This window comes from Thalia democratica, chromosome 8, assembly GCF_965202585.1.
Source record: "Thalia democratica chromosome 8, ktThaDemo2.hap1.1, whole genome shotgun sequence".
NCBI lineage: Eukaryota > Metazoa > Chordata > Thaliacea > Salpida > Salpidae > Thalia > Thalia democratica.
Window position 1 is genome coordinate 41,928,276 of NC_139172.1, and position 24,572 is coordinate 41,952,847.

Genomic DNA, 24,572 nt, shown 5'->3' on the forward strand with positions numbered 1-24,572 from the left:
TACATAAAAAAAAAATCTAAATAATACTTTCCAGTTATTTTGTATGCCTTAAATAGTTCACTATTAGTTGTTTTTCAAGTTCTTCAAAGTATTGTTTAAATCGAAAAGTAAACAAAAATTTTTAGATGTTTTTTTATTTAGTTAAAATGAATTAAATATAACTAACTTCAAGTACGTTCAACCTACTTGGCTAGATGCTTACAAAAATTACCTTGGTTTATTTGAAAAGTATGACCTATGTTATAAATGTTTCATTTTTTATTTATTTGGCGTTTAACACTTTAAATTTAAATAAAAAAAACAATTAATTTAAAGGATTTTATTTTATTGGTCTGTAAATAGTAAGAACATTGTTAACAAAATTGTAAGACAAATTGTATTACTAAGATTAAATACCAATGACACATAAATTCTTTGTAAGATAAAATTAGCATACAAAATTGTTTTTCAAATTTTATTAATTAAAATACAGCAGGTACATTTTTGACATTTGTTTTTCTTAAAAATAAATTTTATGAATCATATGACAACAAAACTTTGAGAGAAAATTTTGACAATAGTTTTTATTGTCAAAATCTTCCTTATTTAAATAGTTGAACTTTACAGCTTTTAAAATGTTCAAAATAATAAGCGTCAAAGCTACTACTACTGCCAAAAAGCTTACTATTGCTTTGCTAGTTTAACTGTTTACATTTAACACAAATAACATTATTAATAACATCGACATGAAAAATCTAGTATTATGACGTCATTACAGAGCCACGTGCCGCGGTGGTTGAAGGACACTCGGGTGTACAAGTGGCCGGAAGACTTTGAGGACCTGATGTACCGAATCTACAAGGTGGCCAAGTACCGCACTCCCACGTTAGGGAAACCCCCTAAATGCACTATTACCAGGTACGCTTTTGATTGTGTACGGTTTATTAGTAATTCACTAATATTCTGTTATCAGTTGTTTGATGAAATTACATTTTGTATGTTTTGCAACACTCAGACCAGCTTGGATGTTTTTACAAATTCAGGATAGTTTTTGGAATTTTTTTTATTGCTTCTTTTAAGTCCTTTTGTTTTTATTTTGGTGTTTAAGTTTGATTAACAGTACTTTTTCTCTTTTAGTTTATTTTTTTATTTTAGAAAAATTTCAAATACTTTGGGTAGCTTGATATAACTCAGGTTGTTTTTTGCTCAAAGGGCGGGAACCTTATTGTTGTTGCCTCACAATTACTTGCAGTAGGTTTGAAATATATTAAAATAAACAAATAAAAAAGAAAAAAAGAAAAAACAGCCAATTGTATTTTGACAGGTATGTCAATTGAAACAAGAGGGCTGCAAACTGCAAAAATTGATTTATTTGAAAAACTAAGTGGTCGAAAAGAAAAAATTGCGTAAGTTGTCCAAAAGAATTATTAAACGATCAAAAGTTAGAAAAATTAATTAAATATTTCAAAAATTTATACAATATGTCTACTCAATCATTCTGAAATGTTTTTGTTGTAGGTGAAAGTATTTTATTATGTGAAAAAATATTATTTTTGTGCAAAAAAAATGTTTATTTTAGTTTTATTGATTAAACCTGTCAATATTACTGAATTTAACATAATTATAAAATTATTATCAAAAAATTTTTGCTTTTAACACTTTTAGTTATTTTGATTTAGGACAAAAAAATAAGTACAATAGAAAAGTTTTTTATTTTACAGAGAAAATTCTGACAATTAGTTTATTTGTTTTAGTTAAGTAGAACTTTTTTTTCTTTTATAAAGAAAATAATCTTAAATGATTGTTGCATATAGTCTCGTTTTTAACTTGTTAAATTTTTGCATATTTTTACTATTTAAAAGTATGTTTTTAATATTGTTTGTTTTTTAAATAAATGTATTTACTAACACTTTAAACAAGTTTTTATCACCTATTTTTTATGAACTACTAAAAGTTGTTTTTTTTTAATTTAAACTTTTTTTTATGCATTATTTAAAAACTTTTCGTATGTTGTTTTTTTATGCAATTTTATAAGTCAGTCTGTAATGTTATTACAGACATTTTGAAATTTAAAAAGTTCAAAAACTTATAAAATCATTTCACTTAAAGTTTTTTTTTCATGAAGGTTTTTAAAACACGTAAATGTTTTGTTAATGTTGTTATATTTTACTCAGATATCTTTATAGTGTATGTTCATTAAATAAATTCGTAAAACTTAATAATCTAGGTTTTAATAATGACTTTGTGAGAGTTAAATTTTTTTTTTTAATAGTTTTTAAGAATAATCAGATATAGAATTCATACCAGTGTATTTAATTTTTAAGATGTAAACAGCATTTAAGCTTAAAGTATTTAAGTTTTTCAATAATTTATAAAAGTATTTTTGTATTTATTATTTAAGTTAGTATCAAAAAGTTAATTATAAATACCGATGGTAGCCTGGTTTGAATTAATTTTTACCAATTCTGATAAGATAGACTTGTTATGTGTATTAAGATCCGTAAACATAAATTAGAAAAGTGCTTAATTACTTTGAAAAGCATTAAAAATAATTTAGAACATGTTAGTTTGATTTTAGTTAAATAACAAATTACTTACAATTTTGTTAATTTTGAGTGTAAGTGATTCTGAACGTTTCATTTCAAACACTCAAAATTTGTTCAGTAATCTTAGTGATAGTGATAAAATTTTAACTTAAGTATTTATTTTTTTTAAACTTTAAGAAAAGTAGTTCTTGTGCAAAAAAAATATAAGAAATTTATTAAAATTTCAGCCTTTTAATGCGATTTCACTGTTAAAGATTGTGATTATATTAGGCGTTCAAATTAATTTTTATATTAAAACTTCAATTTTTGTTAGTTTCCCGTCGACTTAGTTTTGGAGTAAGTATAGGTTATTTTACAAAAAGAAGTATTAATAAATAAAACCAAAAAAAAAAAAACAGTAAAGGTAATTTGTAGTTTTATATGTGATGGTCTGAACGTTTTAAGTTAAAATAAATTCTTTTGTATTGCTAGAATTTTTAAATTTATATTATTTGATAAAACTAAATATTCGTTATTATAATATAAATTTAATTGAACAACTCATAGAAATTATAACTAAAACTTTCAATTCAACATTTTGCCAGTATCTACAGCGAATATATTTATATTTTACTCTGTTTCTAAACTTTAAACAGTTTAAGTTTAAAAGAATGAGTTTTGAAGCATAATTTATTGTGTCACAGGTCTTTAAAAGTTTTTTGATATATTTAGTTTTTCATTAATTTTGTAGGTTATTATACGTTTATGTGTGTGTGATTGTTTGTGATATTATAGTTTGCATAGTTATTAAGTATAATTTGATGTAGGTAAAAAATGTGATAAAAGTTAAAAGAATTTGGAAGGGTATATTACGTAGGTATATGTTTTTGGTGAAAAAAATAATTTCGCTCAGTATGAGCCAAGGCTAAATTTGGGGGGCTAGTGGGTGGGGGATAGGGACGGCATGGTGTCAGCGACAGCGAGTGGTGAAAAAACAAGTAAATTTTTTAAATTTTATTTTTTAAAGAACGAAAATGGTGCAACCTCAGGAGAAGTCTGCGACTCCGTGGCGCCACCTAGCGGTTAAAATTTTAAAATTATAATTTTATGCGACCAAATGTTTATTTACTTCAAGTTAGAACTTTTAAAACCTCAAATTTTAGTATATTTCCTTTAAATAAACCTTTTTAAACACGCTTAATCTAATATACTGCAAAAAATAAATGTGAAGTCTCAACAATTATTTCTTTACGTGAAATTTTCTTTTAAAATTTAGATACAAAATAACTTAGACATAAAACGTGACCAAAATGCAAATAAATTCTACATTAGAAATTCTATTTCTTTTACTTAGAGCTTTGAAAACTTCGACTTCTAGTAGGTTATTTTAATTTCAGTTAAAAATAAATGGTTTTTATTATTAGAAATAAAGCAAAAAACTTCGTTGTAGTTTTTAAAGACACTTTAAAAGTTTTTCTAGATTCAAACGCATTAAACAGTAGCCTTACAAGGAATACATTTTCTTTTTGCATATGGTATATTTTATGTTGTTTTTATATGCTTAAATGAAGTTATAAATAAATAATGCTTCCAAACTTAAGAACAGTAAACTAATCAGCAGCACTTGCTGAGTAGTGGGTATTCTTAAAGTAAAGGAAAATTTGTAACAAGTTGATTATAAATTATATAAAACTCTAAAGTTAAAACAACATATTAAACACAGCTAAATTAATTCCAAACAATAACAGTTTCTTTTAGTTTCATACAAAGCTTACTTATGAAAGAAAGGTTTAATATATTAAGTATTTAAATGGCATAAGGTTATTTTGAAGAATTAATGAATTAAAATTGTTATTTTTACTATAAAGTTTAAGTTTTTATTTAAGTTATATATATATATATTTAAGTTTATAAATCCAAAATCAGCAACGATGACAAGAACTTAATTGGCTATGTCGGTAGAGCGTTAGACTGGAAACCCAGACGTCGTGGGTTCAAATCTTAGTAGTGCAATTTTTTATTTCACGCTGATTTTTTTAACAATAACTATTAAGGGTTGTCACATAATACATATTATCAAACATATAACTTTTGTTTATTTAAAATACAAAAGTACCATTTTATTAAAGAAGCAAACCTACTAAGATTGACATTTGAACATCGTCGTTGTCTTTTGTTAACAATAAAATATTTTGAAGTTTTGCTAAGCATGTTAGCTTTAGGTAGATACTTTATTACTTAGTAAACAAGAAAAATTGATATGAAATTAGGCACAAAAGTCAAACATTATAATATATGTATTCAATATAAGTGCAGTTCAGTGTTAATGACTGTTATAATCAGTCTTATAGTATTAGGTTCGAGTCCAATGTCAGGCGCATTTTGTTAACTTTATTCATTCTTAAATTTAGTTTCGTTTTAAAACTCGATATACAAAACAAGTTGAACGTACTCAACAAAAATTCACATAAATTTTACTTACTTTTATTTTATTTTTTTTGGAACTTTAAAAACCTCCGAATGTTGTACATAACTATTAAACAAAGTTATTTCCAAACTTAAAAAGTGCTTATCAGTAATCTAATGAGTAGTGGCTTGCTGAGTAATGAATAAAAACTATGAGTAAAAACTTTTTAAGTAAATGAGACTTTAAAACAAGCTTTTTTCTTCGAGTATGAAACAACTAAAAGAATATTTTAAGTTTGAAATATTAAACACATCTAAATTAGTTTTAAACAGTTACAATCCCTTTAGTTTCATAATAATAAAATATGCCTTAAATGTTAGTATGATGTATGTCGTTGATTCATATAAAAAACTGAAAGTAATTGACAAATTTGGTTTTTAGATACACCCGGATTAATTTACTACTGTGTCTATGACTCTTTTTAAAGTCTTCTTTTTAAGTCTATGATGAAAAGAAATTATAACTAAAAATTTTTGTTTTATATTCGGAGTTTTATAATAATAACCTGTAATATTTTATGTGTGTACTTTAAAGTCTAAACAAGCATAAACTTACTTGTTTATTATAACTTACCTTTAATAACGTACTTTTATTAATAATAGCATGTATGAGTGAAAATATATATGCAAAAATAAAGCCACATGCAAGTGGTGCAATAGCAGAGTGCTTGAAGCAGTCGGCCTGCGACCCAGACATCCTAGGTTCAAAACCGCGTGTGACCCGTTTTCTTCAATTTTTTTTAAATTAATTAAATTAGTTTTAAAAAATCTACTTATATTTTGAAACAATATATATACATTTACACCTGTTTAATTTACTACTGTGTCTATGACCCTTTTTAAAGTCTTCTTTTTAAGTCTAAGATGAAAAGAAATTATAACTAAAAATTTGTGTTTTTGTTTTATATTCGGAGTTTTATAATAACCTGTAATATTTTATGTGTGTACTTTAAAATCTAAACAAGCATAAACTTACTTCTTTATTATATTTTACCTTCAAATAACATATTTTTATTAATAATAGCATGTATAAGTGAAAATATATATGCAAAAATAAAGCCACATGCAAGTGGTGCAATAGCAGAGTGCTTGAAGCAGTCGGCCTGCGACCCAGACATCCTAGGTTCAAAACCGCGTGTGACCCGTTTTCTTCAATTTTTTTTAAATTAATTAAGTTAGTTTTAAAAAATCTACTTATATTTTGAAACAATTTATATACATTTACAGTCTTATATTTAATACCCAAAAAGCTGGTATTAATGTTGTTCAATGAACTTAATAAAACCCAGTTAAAACTTGATTGGTTTAAATAAAACTTGTCACTTTACTTCAACATAATATTGCATTGATAGCTTAGTAAGCTTAATTTATTACAAAAGTTATCATTAATCCTTATTTTTGATTTTTTTTAGGATTTTATACTGTAAGAGATTATAAAATAACTAGACTCTAAATTTTTTGTGGGGCATAGTGAGTTTTGTAAAAGTAAAACATATTTTTTGCTGAGGATAAATTAAATTCCTAATAAGATTTTCTTTATTTGTACTGATAAAGTTTTAAGATTAATGCTTGAAAGGCTGAATGACATATATTTAATAAATTAGTCTTTTTACTTGTAGCCTTTAATAAAACACACATTAGACCCAATAACTTTGGTTCACTGAGTATTGAAATTTATTTCAATCTTTAAATGCATCAAAAAGAAACTAATTGTACAAACTTCTTAGATATTATGAATAAGACAAAGTTGTATTAAGCTATTAATCCCTCAACCATGGCATTATATAAGGAATATGTAAATAAAATTTCAATAAATCTGTATGTTAAAAGTGACAATTTATTTTCAACATTGTATTTTTTTGTTTAAAGAGTTTACAGATAAGTTTGACTTATGTGTCAAAATTGAAAAATAGTAGTAATTTGAATTTTAACATGATTTTTGTACAGTTCAAGGTTACAGTTGGTTTCAAACAGGTAAAATTATAATTTTAAAACTAAACATATAATTAAGAAAGTTAGAATTATTGTGGGCGCTGAAAATTAATTTGTTAATCAACAAATGTTTAGTTATTTAGTACGAGCTAAAATGTTTTTCAATAAAATGTTTCTCAATATTACTGAATTTAGCTTGTAAACAATAGAAGGGAAACCACCTAAAATTAAGAACTTTTACAATCAAGGACTAAATCTTGTTGATATAAAAAGAACTCAACAAAATAATCTAAATAAAAGTGTAAAGTTTTTGTTTAATATCAATCTGAAATAAAAATTATAAAAAATATTAATATATATAATATACCTACAAAATAATGAAAAACTCAGCTGTAGTAGAAAACAATGCAATACGTTTCAAAAAGTAAACTTGTTTTTAAAACGACTTACATTTGATATATTGTGTTAGATGGATTAAAACATTGTTATATAAAGTCTTAAGACTCAATTTATCCCGTTTATAGCCCAGTTTTGTCATTTTGGTCCCGATTTGTGGCTAAGTTAGCTTTTTATTCAAAGTAGCGCCATTTAAAATTTAACTTCTTTAAATCTAGCTGTACTTTTACCACTTACTTCATATAATTTATTAATACTAGATATTCAATAGTTTAGTTATATGAAACCAGAAAATTCACACAACGATGAAAATACACAAAATATGGCAATTATGCTTAAAACTTAAAAAACATTTTACTTAAATATCAAAAACATTAAAAGATTGTCAGGAAATAACTTGTGCATTACATTATAACACTCGTTTCGTTAAAATGCATCATATAAGTTTAAAAGTTAAAAATTAATTTCGAATTTTTACGAACTAAAATACTTATATATTGTTTTTACAAACATTTTTTCAAATCAAATTTAAGATTCACGAAACATTGCTTAGTAAACACTTTTACTTTTAGTCTTGTATTAAAAAGCTGGTCAAGTTTTTTTTTGTTTTATTTTACTTAATGTTAACGATAGTATTTAAAAACTTTCAGGAGCTGTTAAAACTAGTTTAATAAAAAATATATTTGTCTAATATAGGTAAATATTTATACAACTTTCATCTACTAAACTCGATTTTATTGTGAATTAGTTGTTTCTATATCTTAACAGCTACTTTCTTAAAAAGATGTATTAGAAATTTATCATTGAATGTATTTGTTAACAGTTTCTATGCGTGTATTGTGCAAACCACGTTGTAATAGTCTAAAATGTAAAAGAAAGTTTTATGTGTTATAGATTTATTTATCAGCTTTTTTACCAGCTAATAGTTTTCGTTTGTTTAGTCTACTACATTTATTGGATAGATATCTTAAAAGTTTCGTTTTGCCCTTTATCTAAATTAGAAAATATGTATAATATGTTTACAATTTACTTTTTTATAAGCAATGGTTGCACTAAAACACTTAAAACTACTTTTTTTTTTATTTACGACCCAGCTATAAAATAAAATGCATAAAAAAATATATATTAATGCTTATTGTTTACAACCAACTCACAAAAGATAGAGATTTTGTACAATAGTTAAGCAAGTATACACTTTCCAACTACTAAGCATTATCTGAGTATAATTAAGTTATTATTTTTTCTAAACAGTATTCTTAACAGTTTTTTAATTGTTTTTTGAAAACAAATCAAGATGTATTTTGAAAATAAGTAAAACCTTTTTGTTCAAAGTAAAATTTTTCATTTCCATAAACTGTGCAATCTATGAATGAAATAAAAATATGTAAAGCAAGTTCATTAAGTAAGTAGTATTTATCATCTACTAAACTAAATACACTAACTAAAGTTGTAATAAAGCTACTTAAAAAGCCTCTGTGTATGAGAAAATTTGCAAACAGGGTTTTAAACAGATAACTACTATCAAATAAACTAAGTTTAGGTACATTTGCATATGTGCAACCTAACTAAATGTTGTAAATAAAATAAAAAGATTGTTAACTGAACGAAATTTTGAGTTAATATACTCAAAAAAATGCATTTACTGCAAGGTAGTATAGTCGAGCGGTTGTTGAAAAGCGATCGGGATCCAGTGACCCGAGATCGAGTCAGCTGCACTCCAACTTTTTTGTAAAATAATTTTACGTTTTATAACTTACTTTTAACAAAACCATTTATACAGTAAAGCTTTGAATCTAAATAAAGTTAATAAACATAGCTGAACAAACCATAACATAGCTTTTACCAATAATCAATGTAATATAATTTCAAAAGACTTTGATTAGTTAAAAACAATTTTCATTTTTCACATACTATATTAAATATGTATTAAGTTTTTATGTTTAATGTTCATATAAAAAAAATAATTTAGCACTTTAACTTATTATTAGTAACTATATTAACTTATTTGTCTTGAATGAACAACCAAAGCAAAATCAAACGTTATATTTTAAAAGTGTAAAATATTGTACAGCAGCTTTGTATTGTTACGTCACTATAAACTAATTTATTATAAGAGCGTTTCTGAAAACTTCAATTTAGTATCAAAAAATTTTTGAGCAGTTAGTACACTTGTGTTTTGGAAATCATCAATCACAACTTTAGACAATGTATTGAATTCCAAAAAATGTTATAAAAGTATATTTTCATTTAATTTATAGTTAAGCATAAGCAAACTTTGTTTTATAACAAGTTGTCTTAAATGTTTATAACTACATTTAACTAAGGTTTGTAATGAAGTTTGTAAAAATAACAAATATTCAAGCAAACTCCCTTTGTAATATAATTTAAACTTTTTGTAGTTTTCTGATACTTAATTGTGGAGTGAGACATATTTTGTTTAACTGGAACTTTTTATTTATAATGGTTAGCCTTTTTTTTAACTTATCTTAAATAAATACAAATTCAAATTACTGGTTTAAACAAAGTTATTGAAACTTCATTACAAACCTTAGTTAAATGAAGTTATAAACATTTAAGACAACTTGTTATAAAACAAAATTTTCTAATGCTTAACTAAATAAAAAAACACTCCAATAACATTTTTGGAATTCAGTTCATTGTATAAAGTTGTAATTGATATAATTTTTAAAATACAAGTGTACTAACTGCTCAAAAATTTTTTGATACTAAATTGAAGTTTTCAGAAACGCTCTTAAAATAAGTTACTTTATAGTGACGTAACAATACAAAGCTGCTGTACAATATTTTACACTTTTGAAAGAAAAAGTTTGATTTTGCTTTGGTTTTTCATTCAAGACAAATAAATTAATATAATTACTAATAATAAGTTAAAGTGCTAAATTATTTTATAAGAACATTAAATATAAAAACTTAGTACATATTTAATATAGTATGGGGAAAATGACAATTATTTTTAACTAACAAAAGTCTTTTGAAATTATATTACATTGATTATTGTTAAAAGTTTTTTAAAGTAGTATTTTCAGCTATGTTTATCAACTTTCTTTAGATTCAAAGCTTTACTGTATAAGACATTTTGTTAAAAGTAAGTTTTAAAACGTAAAATTATTTTACAAAAGAGTAGGAGTGCAGCTGACTCGATCTCGGGTCGCTGGATCCCGATCACTTTACAACAACCGTTCGACTATACTACCTTGCGCTCAAAAGCATATTTTTGAGTATATCAAGTCAAAATTTCTTTTAGTAAACAATCTTTTTATTTTATTTACAATATTTAGTTAGGTTGCATATATGCAAATGTACCTAAACTTAGTTTATTTGATAGTATTTATCTGTTTAAAACCCTGTTTGCAAATTTTCTGATACTCAGAAGCTTTTTAAGTAGCTTTATTACAACTTTAGTTAGTGTACTTAGTTTAGTAGATGATAAGTACTATTTACTAATGATCTTGGTTTACATTTTTTATTATTTTATTACATATTTTTATTTTATTCATAGATTTCACAGTTTATGGAAATGAAATTTTTTTATTTTAGCAAAAAAGTTTTAATTTTTTTCAAAACAAGCTTGTAATACATCTTGATTTGTTTTCAAAAAACAATTTAAAAACTTTTAAGATATACTGTTTAGAAAAAATAATAACTTAATTGTAATAAGATAATGCTTAGTAGTTGGAATGTGTATACTTGCTTAACTATTGTACAAAATCTTTATTTTTTTCGTGATTTGTTTGTAAACAATAAGCATTAATATATATTTTTTTTATGCATTTTATTTTATAGCTGGGAGGTTAATAAAAAAAAGAAGTTTTATAAAAATGTAAATTGTAAAGTATACAATGTAAACATATTATAGATATTTTCTAATTTAGATATAGGGCAAAACGAAGCTTTTAAAATATCTATCCAATAAATGTAGTAGACTAAACAAACGAATACTATTAGCTGGTAAAAAAGCTGATAAATAAATCTATAATACATAAAACTTTCTTTTACATTTTAGACTATTACAACGTGGTTTGCACAATACACGCATAGAAATTGTTCACAAATACATTCAATGATAAATTTCTAATAAATCTTCTTAAGAAAGTAGCTGTTAAGATATAGAAACAACTAAATCAAAATAAAATCAGGTTTAGTAGATAAAAGTTGTATAAATATTTATCTATATTAGACAAATATATTTTTTATTAAACTATTTTTAACAGCTCCTGAAAGTTTTTCAATATTATCCTTAGCATTAAGTAAAATAAAACCAAAAAAATACTTGACCAGCGTTTTAATACAAGACTAAAAGTAAAAGTGTTTACCAAGCAATGTTTCGAGAATCTTAAATTAGTTTGATTTGAAAAAATGTTTGTAAAAACAATATATAAGTATTTAAACTAATAACGTCTTCAGAGTTTTTGAGTTATTTTATGCAATATTTCGTTTTAAGTTTTAGTTCGTTTTAGTAAAAAGTGTTAACTAAGCAATGTTAACTGTTTCGAGGATCTTAAAATAGTTTAATTCGAAAAAATGTTTGTAAAAACAATATATAAGTATTTTAGTTCGTTAAAGATTCGAAATTAATTTTTAACTTTTAATTTTATATGACTTCTAATAAATTTAAAGTAAGCTTAATGCATTTTAACGAAACGAGTGTTATAATGTAATGCACAAGTTATTTCCTGACAATCTTTTAATTTTTTTGATATTTAAGTAAAATGTTTTTTAAGTTTTAAGCATAATTGCCATATTTTGTGTACTTTCATCGTTGTGAGAATTTTCTGGTTTCATATAACTAAACTATTGAATATCTAGTATTAATAAATTATATGAAGTAAGTGGTAAAAGTACAGCTAGATTTGAAGAAGTTAAATTTTAAATGGCGCTACTTTGAAAAAAAAGCTAACTTATCCACAAATCGGGACCAAAATTACAAAACTGGGTTATAAATATGATAAATTGAGTCTTAAGACTTTATATAACAATGTTTTAATCCATCTAACTCAATATATCAAATGTAAGTCGTTTTAGAAACAAGTTTACTTTTTAAAACGTATTGCATTATTTTCTACTACAGCTACTACAGTATATTATATATATTATTATTTTTATTTATTTTTATTTAAGATTGATATTAAACAAAAACTTTACACTTTAATTTAAATTTTTTCTTGAGTTCTTTTTATTTCAACAAGATTTAGTCCTTGATTGTAAAATTTCTTAATTTTAGGTGGTTTCCCTTTTATTGTTTGCAAGCTAAATTCAGTAAAATTGAGAAACATTTTAGCTTGTACTAAATAACTTAATATTTGTTGATTAAAAATGTAATTTTCAATGTACACAATAAATCTAACTTTCTTAAATACATGTTTAGTTTTAAAATTATAACTTAATCTGTTTTACACCAACTGTAACCTTGTATTGTACAAAAATCATGTTAAAATGCAAATTACTACTTTTTTTCAAATTTGACAAATAACAAGTCACACTTATCTGTAAACTCTTTAAACAAAAAAAAATACAATGTTGAAAATAAGTTGTCACTTTTAACAAACAGATTTATTGAAATTTTATTTACATATTCCTTATATAATGCCATGGTTGAGGGATTAGTAGCTTAATACAACTTTGTCTTATTCATAATTATTTAAGATGTTTGTACAATTAGTTTCTTTTTAATGCATTTAAAGATTGAAATAAATTTCAATACTCAGTGAACCAAAGTTATTGGATTTAATGTGTGTTTTATTGAAGGCTACAAGTAAAAAGACTAATTCCTTAAATATCTGTCTCATCCTACAGCCTTTCAAGCATTAATCTTAAAACTTTATCAGTACAAACAAAGAAAATCTACCTAAATTTTAAATTATCCTCAGCAAAAAACTATGTTTTACTTTTCTAAAACTGACTAAACCCTACAAATAATTTATTTAAAGTCTATATATTTTATAATGTTATACACTTCCTAAAATAATCAAAAATATGGATTAATGAAGACTTATGTAATAAATTAAGCTTACTAAGCTATCAATGCAATATTATATTCAAGTAAAGTGACAAGTTTTATTTAAAATCATTTAGTTTTAACTTGTTTTTTTTTAAACTCATTGAACAACATTAATACCAGCTTTTTGGGTATTAAATATGAGACTGTAACATTATATATCTTGTTTCAAAATATAAGTAGATGTATATTTTATTTAAAATTACTATAGTTTTACTATGCATTTAAAAAGTTATTTAATACATTTTTGGTCCTTTTTCTCATATCATGTACACTATTTTATATAACTAGATTTTTATATACATATAGACTATTAAAACAACTAAAGTTTATCACAAAAAGTAAAAATATCTACCATCATAAAACTTATAAAACTTCTTCATTTATAGATATGTGTTTACATATTTCAATGATTTTTACATAGTTTTAATGCATACTTAATTAAGCTTGTTATAATGTTAGTTTATTGGATTTTGTGGAAATTTTTCATGAATGTTTTAACTCATTTTTAGCGTGTGTGTTTTGAAAGACATTTAATGAGGTGTTATGTTATAAACAACACAAAATGTTTGAAAATCATTGGTGAGCCGATGAACCTTGTTAAACACAAAAGTGTTGAATTGCAACGTTAAATATTACTTGTACAGAGTTGCCACGAAACCTGGAATCCTGGAAAAGCCTGGAATTTGACAATTTAGGCTAAAAAAACCTGGAATTTGAGAAATTTTGAAAAAAAAATTGGAAAAATCAGAAGTTTTGATCAAAGATCACAAAAAAATATAGGGTTTAAACAGTTTTTGTAAGTTAAGTAGTAAGGTTTTGATTTGACACAAAAATCTATCATGTGGACAAAAAATTTTTGTCAACATCAAAAGTTTTTTATAATAAAATACATTTAAATAATTTTACAGTATCTTTTCAATTTTATTATACTTTTTAACACAGTTTTCAACCTTTTACTTAACTTTAAACTAAAAATAGATTCAAAAACGTGTATTTTAAAAAACCTAGAAGAAATTCAGAAAACTTGGAAAAAATTTCTTAATAACCAGTGGTAACCCTGCTTGTAGCTTAGTTTAAACTTAAAAAAATGTAATTTATTAACTGTATTTAAATGTGTGTTCAATTTAGATAGACCATAATACGCAACAACATATTGAAAATCATAACAGTTTAAAAAAATGTTTTTAGCTATGAGCAAAATTTGCTTCAAGTTCTCTCTGGTGCTAGTTTACATGCAACCTAATGTGATATTTAAACTAATTTCGTTCGAGATACGTATCATGCATGGGAAAAATGTATACTATCGTTAACAGAAAGTTTAAATTAATATGTCATCAACTTGAAACATTAAAGTTCGAACTTGCTCGGAACTTTTTTTCACGGTCAGAGTTGCCTGAAGGTTGCAGATTTCAACAAACCATTTAAACTGCAATCAATCAGCCACGATCAAACAAAATGCGACTGACCGTAAAGTCAACGTTTTACATACTAGTTTCTAGCTGGTGGTTTTCTTGTGAAATATTTCGAAATAGTTCAGCGGTGTTTTTGTTCGGTCGGGATTGAAACGTTACTGGTATGAATATTTTGATCAATCCAAAACCGACTAAGCGTGATTTGTGTCTTTTTTGTTTGCGTTTTCAATTGAAAAAGCGGTTAAAAACTAGTTCTGCATACAGGGATTTGTAAGTAAGCCGGGCGTTTTTAAAACTAATTCTTAAATTAGTTGAACAAATTTTTTTTTATATTCGATCAAAAAGATTTTGATATTAAAAAAAAAATATTGTGGTAAATAAAACGTTTTGTGAATTATAGTTTTTACGCGTAGAAGGTAATTTGCTTCCAATTAAAAAAGTTAAAAATTCTTACAGAAACATTTACACTGATATTGCAGTTTTAAAACAGGGCGGATTAGAAAGTTAATTTTTTAAATAAATTTGTAAAGAACTATAAATTGAACATGATGTTACTTTGCTTTCAAATTAGAAGAATATGTTTTAATTTACGTAATATTCAAAAAATATAGATCAGTATTTCTGTATATTAACACAAGTGTTGCAATAATCGTATGCATTTTAAATCAGAATGGTTTAAAAAGTTACTGATTTAAGTGCAACTTTTTAAAATTTTATTAAACAAACGTGATCACACTTTGTATACAAATGGAAATTTGAGGCGTAATTTAACATTAATTTTTTAATTAGATTAAATTCAAATGCATGTTGCCACAAATTCTAATACATTCAAATTCAAATCACAACGGATTAAAAAGCATTACTATTGTAAGTGTAACTTTTCAAAAACTAAAAGTTTAATATAAAATGATAAACTTTGCATACAAATGATAGTTTTGAGGCGTAATATACCATTAATTTTTAGATTTTTTTTAATTCAAATACATATTTTGTCAGAACGTATTAAAATGCAACTTTTCAAATACTATAGACTAAACGTGATATACTTTGCGTTCAAATGGAAAACGTATTGACCACAAGTTTTGCGAATTTAAAATTCAAAAAAATGCTTTAAAGACTAAAAAGTATTACCATTGTAAGTGAAACTTTTAGAAAAAATGTGCTAAACCTAGTTATGCTTTTATTTTAAAAAGTTAGCACTAAGTTATTACAAAAACTTCTTCTTAATATTTTATATGTATTATGTTTGAACAGATTAAAAAGTTTTACTATTGTAAAATGCAAGTTTTCAAAAAACTACAAACTAAACATGATACACTCAGCATTCAAATGAAAAAACGCATCAACCATTAATTTTCAAAATTTCGAAGCGAACATGCAACTAGTGTAAGTGCAATATTAGAAAATTTAACTAGAACGTGATAACACTTTGCATTCAAATGAAAAACGTACTAAGCATAAATTTTAAAATGAACGTGACATCCACCAAGCGCATTTTGCGCTCAACCAGCGAGAATGTGATTTGCATACTAGTTTTACATATAGCTTCGGGGCATAAATTGAATAAAGTGAAAAGTATTGATGAGTATCAACACGAATTGTTGAAAGGTCTGCCGGGTTTATTGGCTGGTTGAAACAAATTGTTTGAATATTTGCTGTAAAATGTTTAAAATTAGTTTAAATATATAAATAAACGTTGCAATGTTAGGAATAATGTCAAGTATTTTTATAAATTAAGTTGATACATTTTAAAAGTTTTGCTGATTTTGTTAAACTTTTGAAAAATGACATTTGTATAAATTGAGTTAATTTATAAACTGTTAGATTTTGGTGGTTCTGTAAAAATAAATAAAGTAATGTTGTAATAAATTGCTGACATTATAACAAATTAAAATAATATCTGGAAAAAAAAACAAAATAGTTTTAAAAAGTCTCAACGATTTTTAGACAATTGGTAAAAGCTTTGTTGTAACTATTGATTGATTGAAATATTTAAGTTTTGCCTAATACAAACAAAATGAGAATTGTTGAATAATACTGTGGTGTGTTCAAATAACAATGTTTATTATTGCTCTATTTTGGGAAATATTCTAATTAATTATCTCGCTTAGACTATGTCTAAAGTAATTTTAGTATAATGTTATAAGCCATCATATTTTTTTGTTATTTGTTCGTTTGAAAACAAATTGTACAAAAATATTGTTTCCTAAGTGTAAACTTGAACAATTTTTTACTTCACACGTTTAAAATTTAGTATATTTTAAAAATAACTTATTAATTATTTGATTTATTTTCTAAATATATAATAATTTTAAAAAAATATTTTCTGCGTGAGTTTGTCTTGTATGTTTAACATTGATTTCTATAAAGCTTCATAGAATGGAATTATAAAATATTTTGAGAGTTCTAAAAAAAGCAATTAGTTTTGAACAACAAAATTGTCACCAAAAACATTTCAAACTTTTTTTTTTGGTTTGTTAATGCAAAATAAAAGAAGCAACTACTATGGTTGCTTATGGTTGTGGCTATTGCTGTTTATCATTTTAATCTAAATGTCATTTTTAGTGTTGTTTTTTTAGGAAACATTTGTGCGATTAAAAGTTGTGCACTGTATACATTGTTTTTTAACTATTTAACTAAAAACACAGCTATATTTGTTTTTTAGTCTAAATATTTACTGATTACTTGTTAAAAGAACTACAAGCAAAAATCCAAGAGTTTACTTCACCCTTTGTTAATTTAGAGGTATGACTCATATTTATTGTTAAATTTTTTGTAAACCTTTAACCTACTTTTTTTTTTTGCAAAACATTTTAATTTCTCTGAAAACATGAAAACAGTTGTTATTGACAAATTTCGAAGCTAAACACTTCCTATATGAATATACTTGAATTAAATTCAAATAAGTAGCTTAAAAAGTGGTAAGGAAAATTCAATTTCTCAACGGATTTTTTTTAATTGAAAAATTAAAAATATTGAAATATCCATTAATAACTTTAAAGTAATTTAATTTAACAACTTTTTTACGTCCAATAAATAGTTTAATAAATTTTAAACTACTTATCATCACCGGGTTTTTACCGAAAACAAATATTATTTGTCTTGTTGAGTTTTTGACGCATTTACAATATTAAAAGTTTTCTAGCAAATTAGTTTTTTGTAAAGTTTCCAAAACACTTTTAATAAAGATTTATTTTCTGAGCAAAGCAAAGGTTTAGTTTGAAACAAAGGTTAAAAGTTACTCTTGATTAGTTGTTTAACTTGTAAAATGTAACAGACAAACAGACAAACAAATGTAAAAAATTCTAAGTGAGTGAAACAGTCTTATTTTCGTTTCAAATTGGATTAAAAGGTCAAGTTTCAAATGGTTGAAAAATATTTGTGTTTAATCTTGATTGATATGTAGAAATAATACTGAGAAAATTTAATTTTTTCTTCAATGTTAAATAAGTTACATAAAGAATTAGCTTTGAATTTAGTTTGTTTTAAAAGTTTAAAATTTTCGCAGATGTACTCCTAAAAATCATTGGTTTTGGTAGTTTGTATTTATAACGTAGCAAGTTTTATTTTATAGTTATGTTTTCAAAAATTCAGCAAACTGTTTTAGCGTTAATTGTTAGCAACGTTTTTTCTGCAAATAGAACTTTTTCGACCGTTTGTGTGGACATGAATTATTAAATTCAATCAGAATCCAAAAAATTAATAATACACGAGTTAGATTTGCATATAAGTTGAAAATAAACTGCTTTTTATTTTGATAACAATCAGTTTGCATTTAATTTTCCTTTCAACGTTCAAGGTGTAATCACCTGACTTCGCAATAAATTTTGTCAATTAAAAGATTTCTTATAAGCTATGTTGGTTTGTTTGTAGTTTTTGTAGATTATTAACATTTGTTTATCAATTATATGTAATTAAAAAGAAACATTAAATACATTATAAAACTGACTAATTTAATTTACTTATTTTTTAAACCCAGATAAAGTTAAATGTTAGTAAACTTATTAACGTTATTACAAATTAAGTGTTTTTATTAATTTGTATTTTAAGCGTTTATTTAAAAAATATCAATAAATAGTAAATAAATATATATATTTTTTGTAAACAGGTATGTGGCCGTAAATATATATTAAGCAAAACTGATTTTTAATTAATAAAAAAAAAAAACTATACTTTTTATATTATTGTTCTATATACTGTATTTCAAAGATATACCTTTAAAATACAGGCATATTTTAATCAATTAAAATGAAGAAGTTAAGTATAAGTTTTTGGTAAACTGTTTTAAAATTTGGTTAGATGTTTCAAAGATTATAGAAAATCATTATTATCTTACAAACCATTTTTATAATTTGAATATTATTTTAAAAAATTATTCTAATAAAAACACGACCTTGTAATAGGCACCTAGTTACATAAAAAACCAAATTGGCAAGCTATATGTAAATTAGATACTTGACTGTGCTCTGATTACAATCTCTACAATTTCCAATTATTGTTGAGTTCGTGGGAACTCTTAAGTTTACTGAGAAAATTTTTAAGGCGATTATAGCAAATTATTTATTTTATGTGGGTTTTTATTTTTTTAAAGAAAAGTAAACTTTAATCTGTGAGAAAAATTCCAATGAAAGTTGAACTTTGTAAACTTAGTTTGAAAATTCAGTCTTTAAAAAAGGTTTATTTATGTTCACTAATATTTACATGATAAAGTTTTATATTGAAGCAAAAAAAAAAAACAATTTTCATGTGGTTAAACTCGTATCCTTAGAGAAAGTCTTGTAATTTATAAAAAAACGTTTATTATTTATTTTTATTTAATTCATTTATTTTTATCGAAAAAACATCACCTTGAGCAATTTATTTGAATACAGACTGTGATTGAGTAGGTTATACTGGTTTAATAAATTAAAAAAACTAAATTGTAATTTATTTTTATTTGTTTAAGTTGTTTTAAATAACTTGGTTGAACTCAAAACTGTTATTTTAATTCACAATTTTAACCATGATAAATGTTTGAACACGTCAGCAAAATTAATTAATATTTAGATCAGTTGATGATGTTGTTAAAAAAATGTTTTAGTTAAGTGGTTTTAGTCAACAGATTTAATTTTAGCAGCATCAAAAATATTAATTTATCTATAAAAGCTATTCTGTTTGACTTATTACTAACAATTTTTCAATACGCTAACTACATTTCATTTTTATCACATATTTATCACATCACACTGTCAAAATTTGTTTTAAATAGTCAAACTCAAACAAATTGTTAAGCATCGGAATAGGCACGAGAGGTTCTTATCACACCTACACATAACCTTTGAAGTTTTATTTCAACCAAGTAATACATAAGAGTTGCAATTATTTTGCTATTAGTTCAAAAAGTAATATCGAACTCAACAAACTAAACAAATTTTAAACTGTTTTGTTATAACGAGATATTTTGTAGTGGCTTGCTCTATTATTCTGTAGTTAGTCGAAAAAGTTTCCGTCAGCTCAAAAAGTTGGTTGAAACAAACAAGAATTTTTTTTTATTACTTCAAAGCACCCAGCTTTTGAATTGAAACATACAAATCGAAACCCAATAAAATAGTCTAAAATGGATGAACTCAGAATATTCTATGACCTCTGCTTTTAAACTCACATGTTTGTTTTAACCCTAGAGCAAGTCTGGTAATTACCTTAAAAAAAACAGTTATCACACAGTTCTGTGGTTTTTGTTAAAAAAAACATTATATTAGGCAATTACAGACCAAGTCTTTGTTCGTGGTCTGATACATTGAAAAAAAAAAACAATTTATTTTAATTCTTCGTTTTTATGTGTAATTACCTCACACTGTCAAGTTTTATTTTTCTATTTTATCAAACTCAAGCAAATAACTACACCTGAGAACAAGTATACACACAAATGGTTCCGTTACACCTTTAAATAGTACTAAACATGTTTTATTACAAATAACTTACTTGTGTTATACATTCCATCAGCTCAACAAGTTATTGTGAACTCAAACAAGTTATACGAACTCAGACCATGAACTCAATAAACTCCGTGAACTCTGCTTGGCGATGAACTGAAAAGTTTGGTGAACTCAAACTGGGTAATAAATCATGATTTAACAGCTTGCTAATATCTTCTCTTAAACCTAAACCATAAACTCAACAAACTAAATAATGTTTAAAGTATTATGCTACAACAAAATATTGAAGCAGATTGCGTTTAAATTCTGCAATTAGTTAAAAAAAAAATTAACAAAAACATTTTAAAACAAGCAAGGAAAAAACTTGTTGTTTTCTCACTTTAAAACACAGCATTAAAAATTCAACAAAGTCGTGTTGAACCCAGAGGCTGGATGAACTCAAAAGTTCTTGTGAACTCAAACTGCGAAATAAATCACAACTCAGCAGTTTGTCAATACCGTCTGCTAGTTGATTTGAATTCTTAACTGGTTTTTTTGATTTATCTTGGGTGGTGATTGTTGGATTAACCTTTATTTATTTGAAATGAGTGAGGCGTTCTAGTTCAATTTTAATGTGATAATTGAAGTTTTTTTTAAGTTAAAAAAAAACTTGTTTTACTAACAACATAGTTTTATAACTGTATAGTTAGAAATTGGTCTGATAGTTAATGACGCTTGATTTGTAATTAAATTTTCAAAACATTGTTAGTGAGTTGTCAGAAAAGGTTGTTTTAAGTTTAAAGCTAGTAGTTGTCTTGAATAGTTATGTATGTTTTAGCGCAAACCTTAAATGAAAAAAGAAAATCTGAGGTAAATCTCTGAATTTTATAATAAAAAATTCTAATGTACAAATTAATGAAAATTATAACTAAAATATATGAATGTTGAATTAAAAGTACTATACGTTGAAGCATGCTTAGCAATATAATTAGTTAGTGTTAAAAAATATTAATTAAACTTGTAACCTTGAATTAAAAATACACCGATACAATTAGTATTTCTATTTAAAAAAACCTCTCAAGCTATACTTGTAAACTAGTAAACATGTCTAAGTTTTATATTTGTATAAATATTTCTTCGCCACTACTTCTTAATGTACAAAAAAACTCCTTATAGCCTTAAAATGCCGTAGACTCAACGAAAAATGTTAATTATATATATGTGTAAATGGCAGTCTGGCACGTATAAGATATAAAACATGATGGTTGTTTAAATATCTTTTAAATATTTAAATAAAATTTGAAGTCATTCACCTAAAAGTTTACACAAACTTTTTTATAGTTTAGTTTATTTATATTTGTAAATTTAAACGCGAATCTCACTTTTTTTTACCTTGAAATAATTTAATTTTCAATGTACTCAAAAAGTTTATGTGAACTCATACAATTAACTCAATGAAAATAACAAAATCATACAGTAGGTAGTCAGTAGTTCGCATAAAATTTAAAAAACAAAACATTGTGGCTCCTTAATGTAACATGGTGTCTATTAAATGTGTTTTCATTAGATAAAGTTTCGATGAATTGTCGTAACTTTTTATATATTATATTATATATTACAACAGTTATTCGAATATCTTTAAAACAACCAAAATTGAAAGGTATTTTACTATAAAGTTTTGAATTATTTCAACAGTTCTTAAATTGAAATAACTATGAAAAGGCTTGATGTAACATTATGATTATTTTAGCATTTTTGAAAAACGCAACTAATGTTTGGAGCTACTCGCCTAAAAAGTTTATATGTATGTTTTTTTAAGTAGACTGCTTAGGTTAAGTTGGTAGTTTTTAAAGACATGTTTTTAATAAAAATAATATTTTTTTGATTACTGAAGATTAATTATCTTTATTTTGTATTATATATAAAGGTATGATGAATGTTAATTAATATTTTTATTAAAAATAAACATTTACAAGAATAAAAATCAATTAAACAAATATGTTGAGTTCAAATTACTAATTACTTTATTAAATCCACTAATACTGTAACAAGTAACTTGCCGGTACCATAAAAAAAACTGGTTTACAGGTGAAATTAATGGCTTTTAATTAAACAAATCCGCAAAGTCAAAATTATCAGTTTACAAAAATTAATCACCAGAGATTTTATAAGAAATCTTGTAGCTAATCAGAAATTTATTTTTAGTTTAAATCGTAAACTAACACCTTTGAGCGCAAATATAAAACTTGCATGCAAATTATCCACTATGAAAACAAACCTTGAAATTAAATGCAAATTCGTTTTCGCAATTTCGTTTATTTGATTGCGGTCAGATTGGTAAAGCTCGCAATGATAAATGCAACCTTCTAACCCGATTAACAAAGTCAGACTTGAATAAATAAACTCTAAGCTACAGAGTTGAGTATAAAACTAGTTGATGATAACAATTTGGTCATAAATCTGCTTTATTAAGAAGGAATTACGATTAAACTTGTATTCAAATAGCAATGTGGTGATATATCGCTTTGTAACTTCCATTCAAAGCCCATTTATTTGAGGTTAAATAAAATATACGATGAAGGTTTTATTGAAAAAATTGTCCAAACTTTTATTTTATTATTGATTTCAAAGTTGTAACCAATTTGGTGTGAAGTTTTAACGTTTGTACTAAAAGAAAAGTTTCTCAATAAATAAGTTTACGTTTTTTCATTCACCTAAGTAAGGCGCTTTTCCAAAGATGATCATATTATGAATTCATCGTTTTTATTTGACGTCTTTTTTACATTGAATCAATAGATAACAAGACCATAGTAAAATTTCTATCAATATGAAAGGCATGCTAAAACTTCGTACGTATTACTATTAGTGATGTAATGACAAATCATGTTTTAAAGATAAATTTTCTCAATATTTTTCTACGTATTTACATCGATCAGTATTAACAAGAATGAATAAGAACAACTAACCTTTTAGTCATATTTTCCAAGAAATCAAAGTTATTTGAGATAATTAAAGTTATTTTACAGTGATTAGTTGTAATAATGAAAATAAGAAAATTTGTTTTAACTGAGAAACTAAAGTTTCATTTCCTTTAAAAGGATCTTTTTACAAGTAAATTAGTCTTTTATTTAGTTTTTAATAAAGTTTCTTTAAGTTGTGCAAAATTGGTTACTTTTTATAAATTTATAAGACAATTAGTCTTTACAAAAACAATTAAAAAGTATACTTTTGAGTAATTTTTATTAAGCTTTTTAACAACTTTTTTTAACGAGTCTTTTATTTAAAGTCATAAAAATAATTTGTTGTCTTAAATTAAGTTACATCTGCTCAAAATGTTGTAAAAAATTGTAAGAAGTTTTAAAATTTTGATTTAGTTTGTTATTCTTTCAGTAGTAACAACTACAAATAAGATTTTTAATGCGTCAATTTTGTTTGAAATGAAAAATAAATGCTACGTCAAACTTAATTGAATTATCTATTATTGAATTGTTGTTAAGGTTATTTAATTTTTGAGTCAATTATTCGTTCTGATAAGCATTGAATAGGGAGTTAAAGTAGTAATTGAATAATTTTAATTCACCATCTTTGTACAGTAATATAGAATGACATTAATTGACAGTTTGAATTAATTTGTATTATGTTTACTCAAAACATTGTAAGAAATATTTCAAACTAATTATTTTTAATTAATTCAAACTATTAAGTTATTTTCAGCTCAAAAATATAATGTTTTTAATAAAAATATTGTAATAGCTATGTATATAGTTCATAACCACTAGAATGACGTAGTAAAAATGTATAAATATTTGCTTTTTTAAAAAATACCATATATTAAAAGGTTGTTTTATTACATTTTAGGCAGTAAGTTTACATAAAAAAAAATTCTACATAATACTTTCCAGTTATTTTGTATGCCTTAACTAATTCACTATTAGTTGTTTTTAAGTTC

The 24,572-nt window shown here is 24.4% G+C and overlaps 1 protein-coding gene across 1 annotated transcript in view; it reads left to right on the forward strand.

The window, feature by feature from the left end:
* The window catches only part of LOC145842607 (E3 ubiquitin ligase TRAF3IP2-like), a 32,082-nt gene extending 30,395 nt beyond the window's left edge, over positions 1 to 1,687 (forward strand). The window contains exons 8-9 of the mRNA XM_082950078.1: positions 758 to 897; positions 1,304 to 1,687. Coding sequence (XP_082806204.1) covers positions 758 to 897; positions 1,304 to 1,316 — 153 coding nt within the window. The 3' untranslated portion in view covers positions 1,317 to 1,687. The remainder of the gene's footprint in view (positions 1 to 757; positions 898 to 1,303) is intronic.
* Positions 1,688 to 24,572: the final 22,885 nt, after the last annotated feature.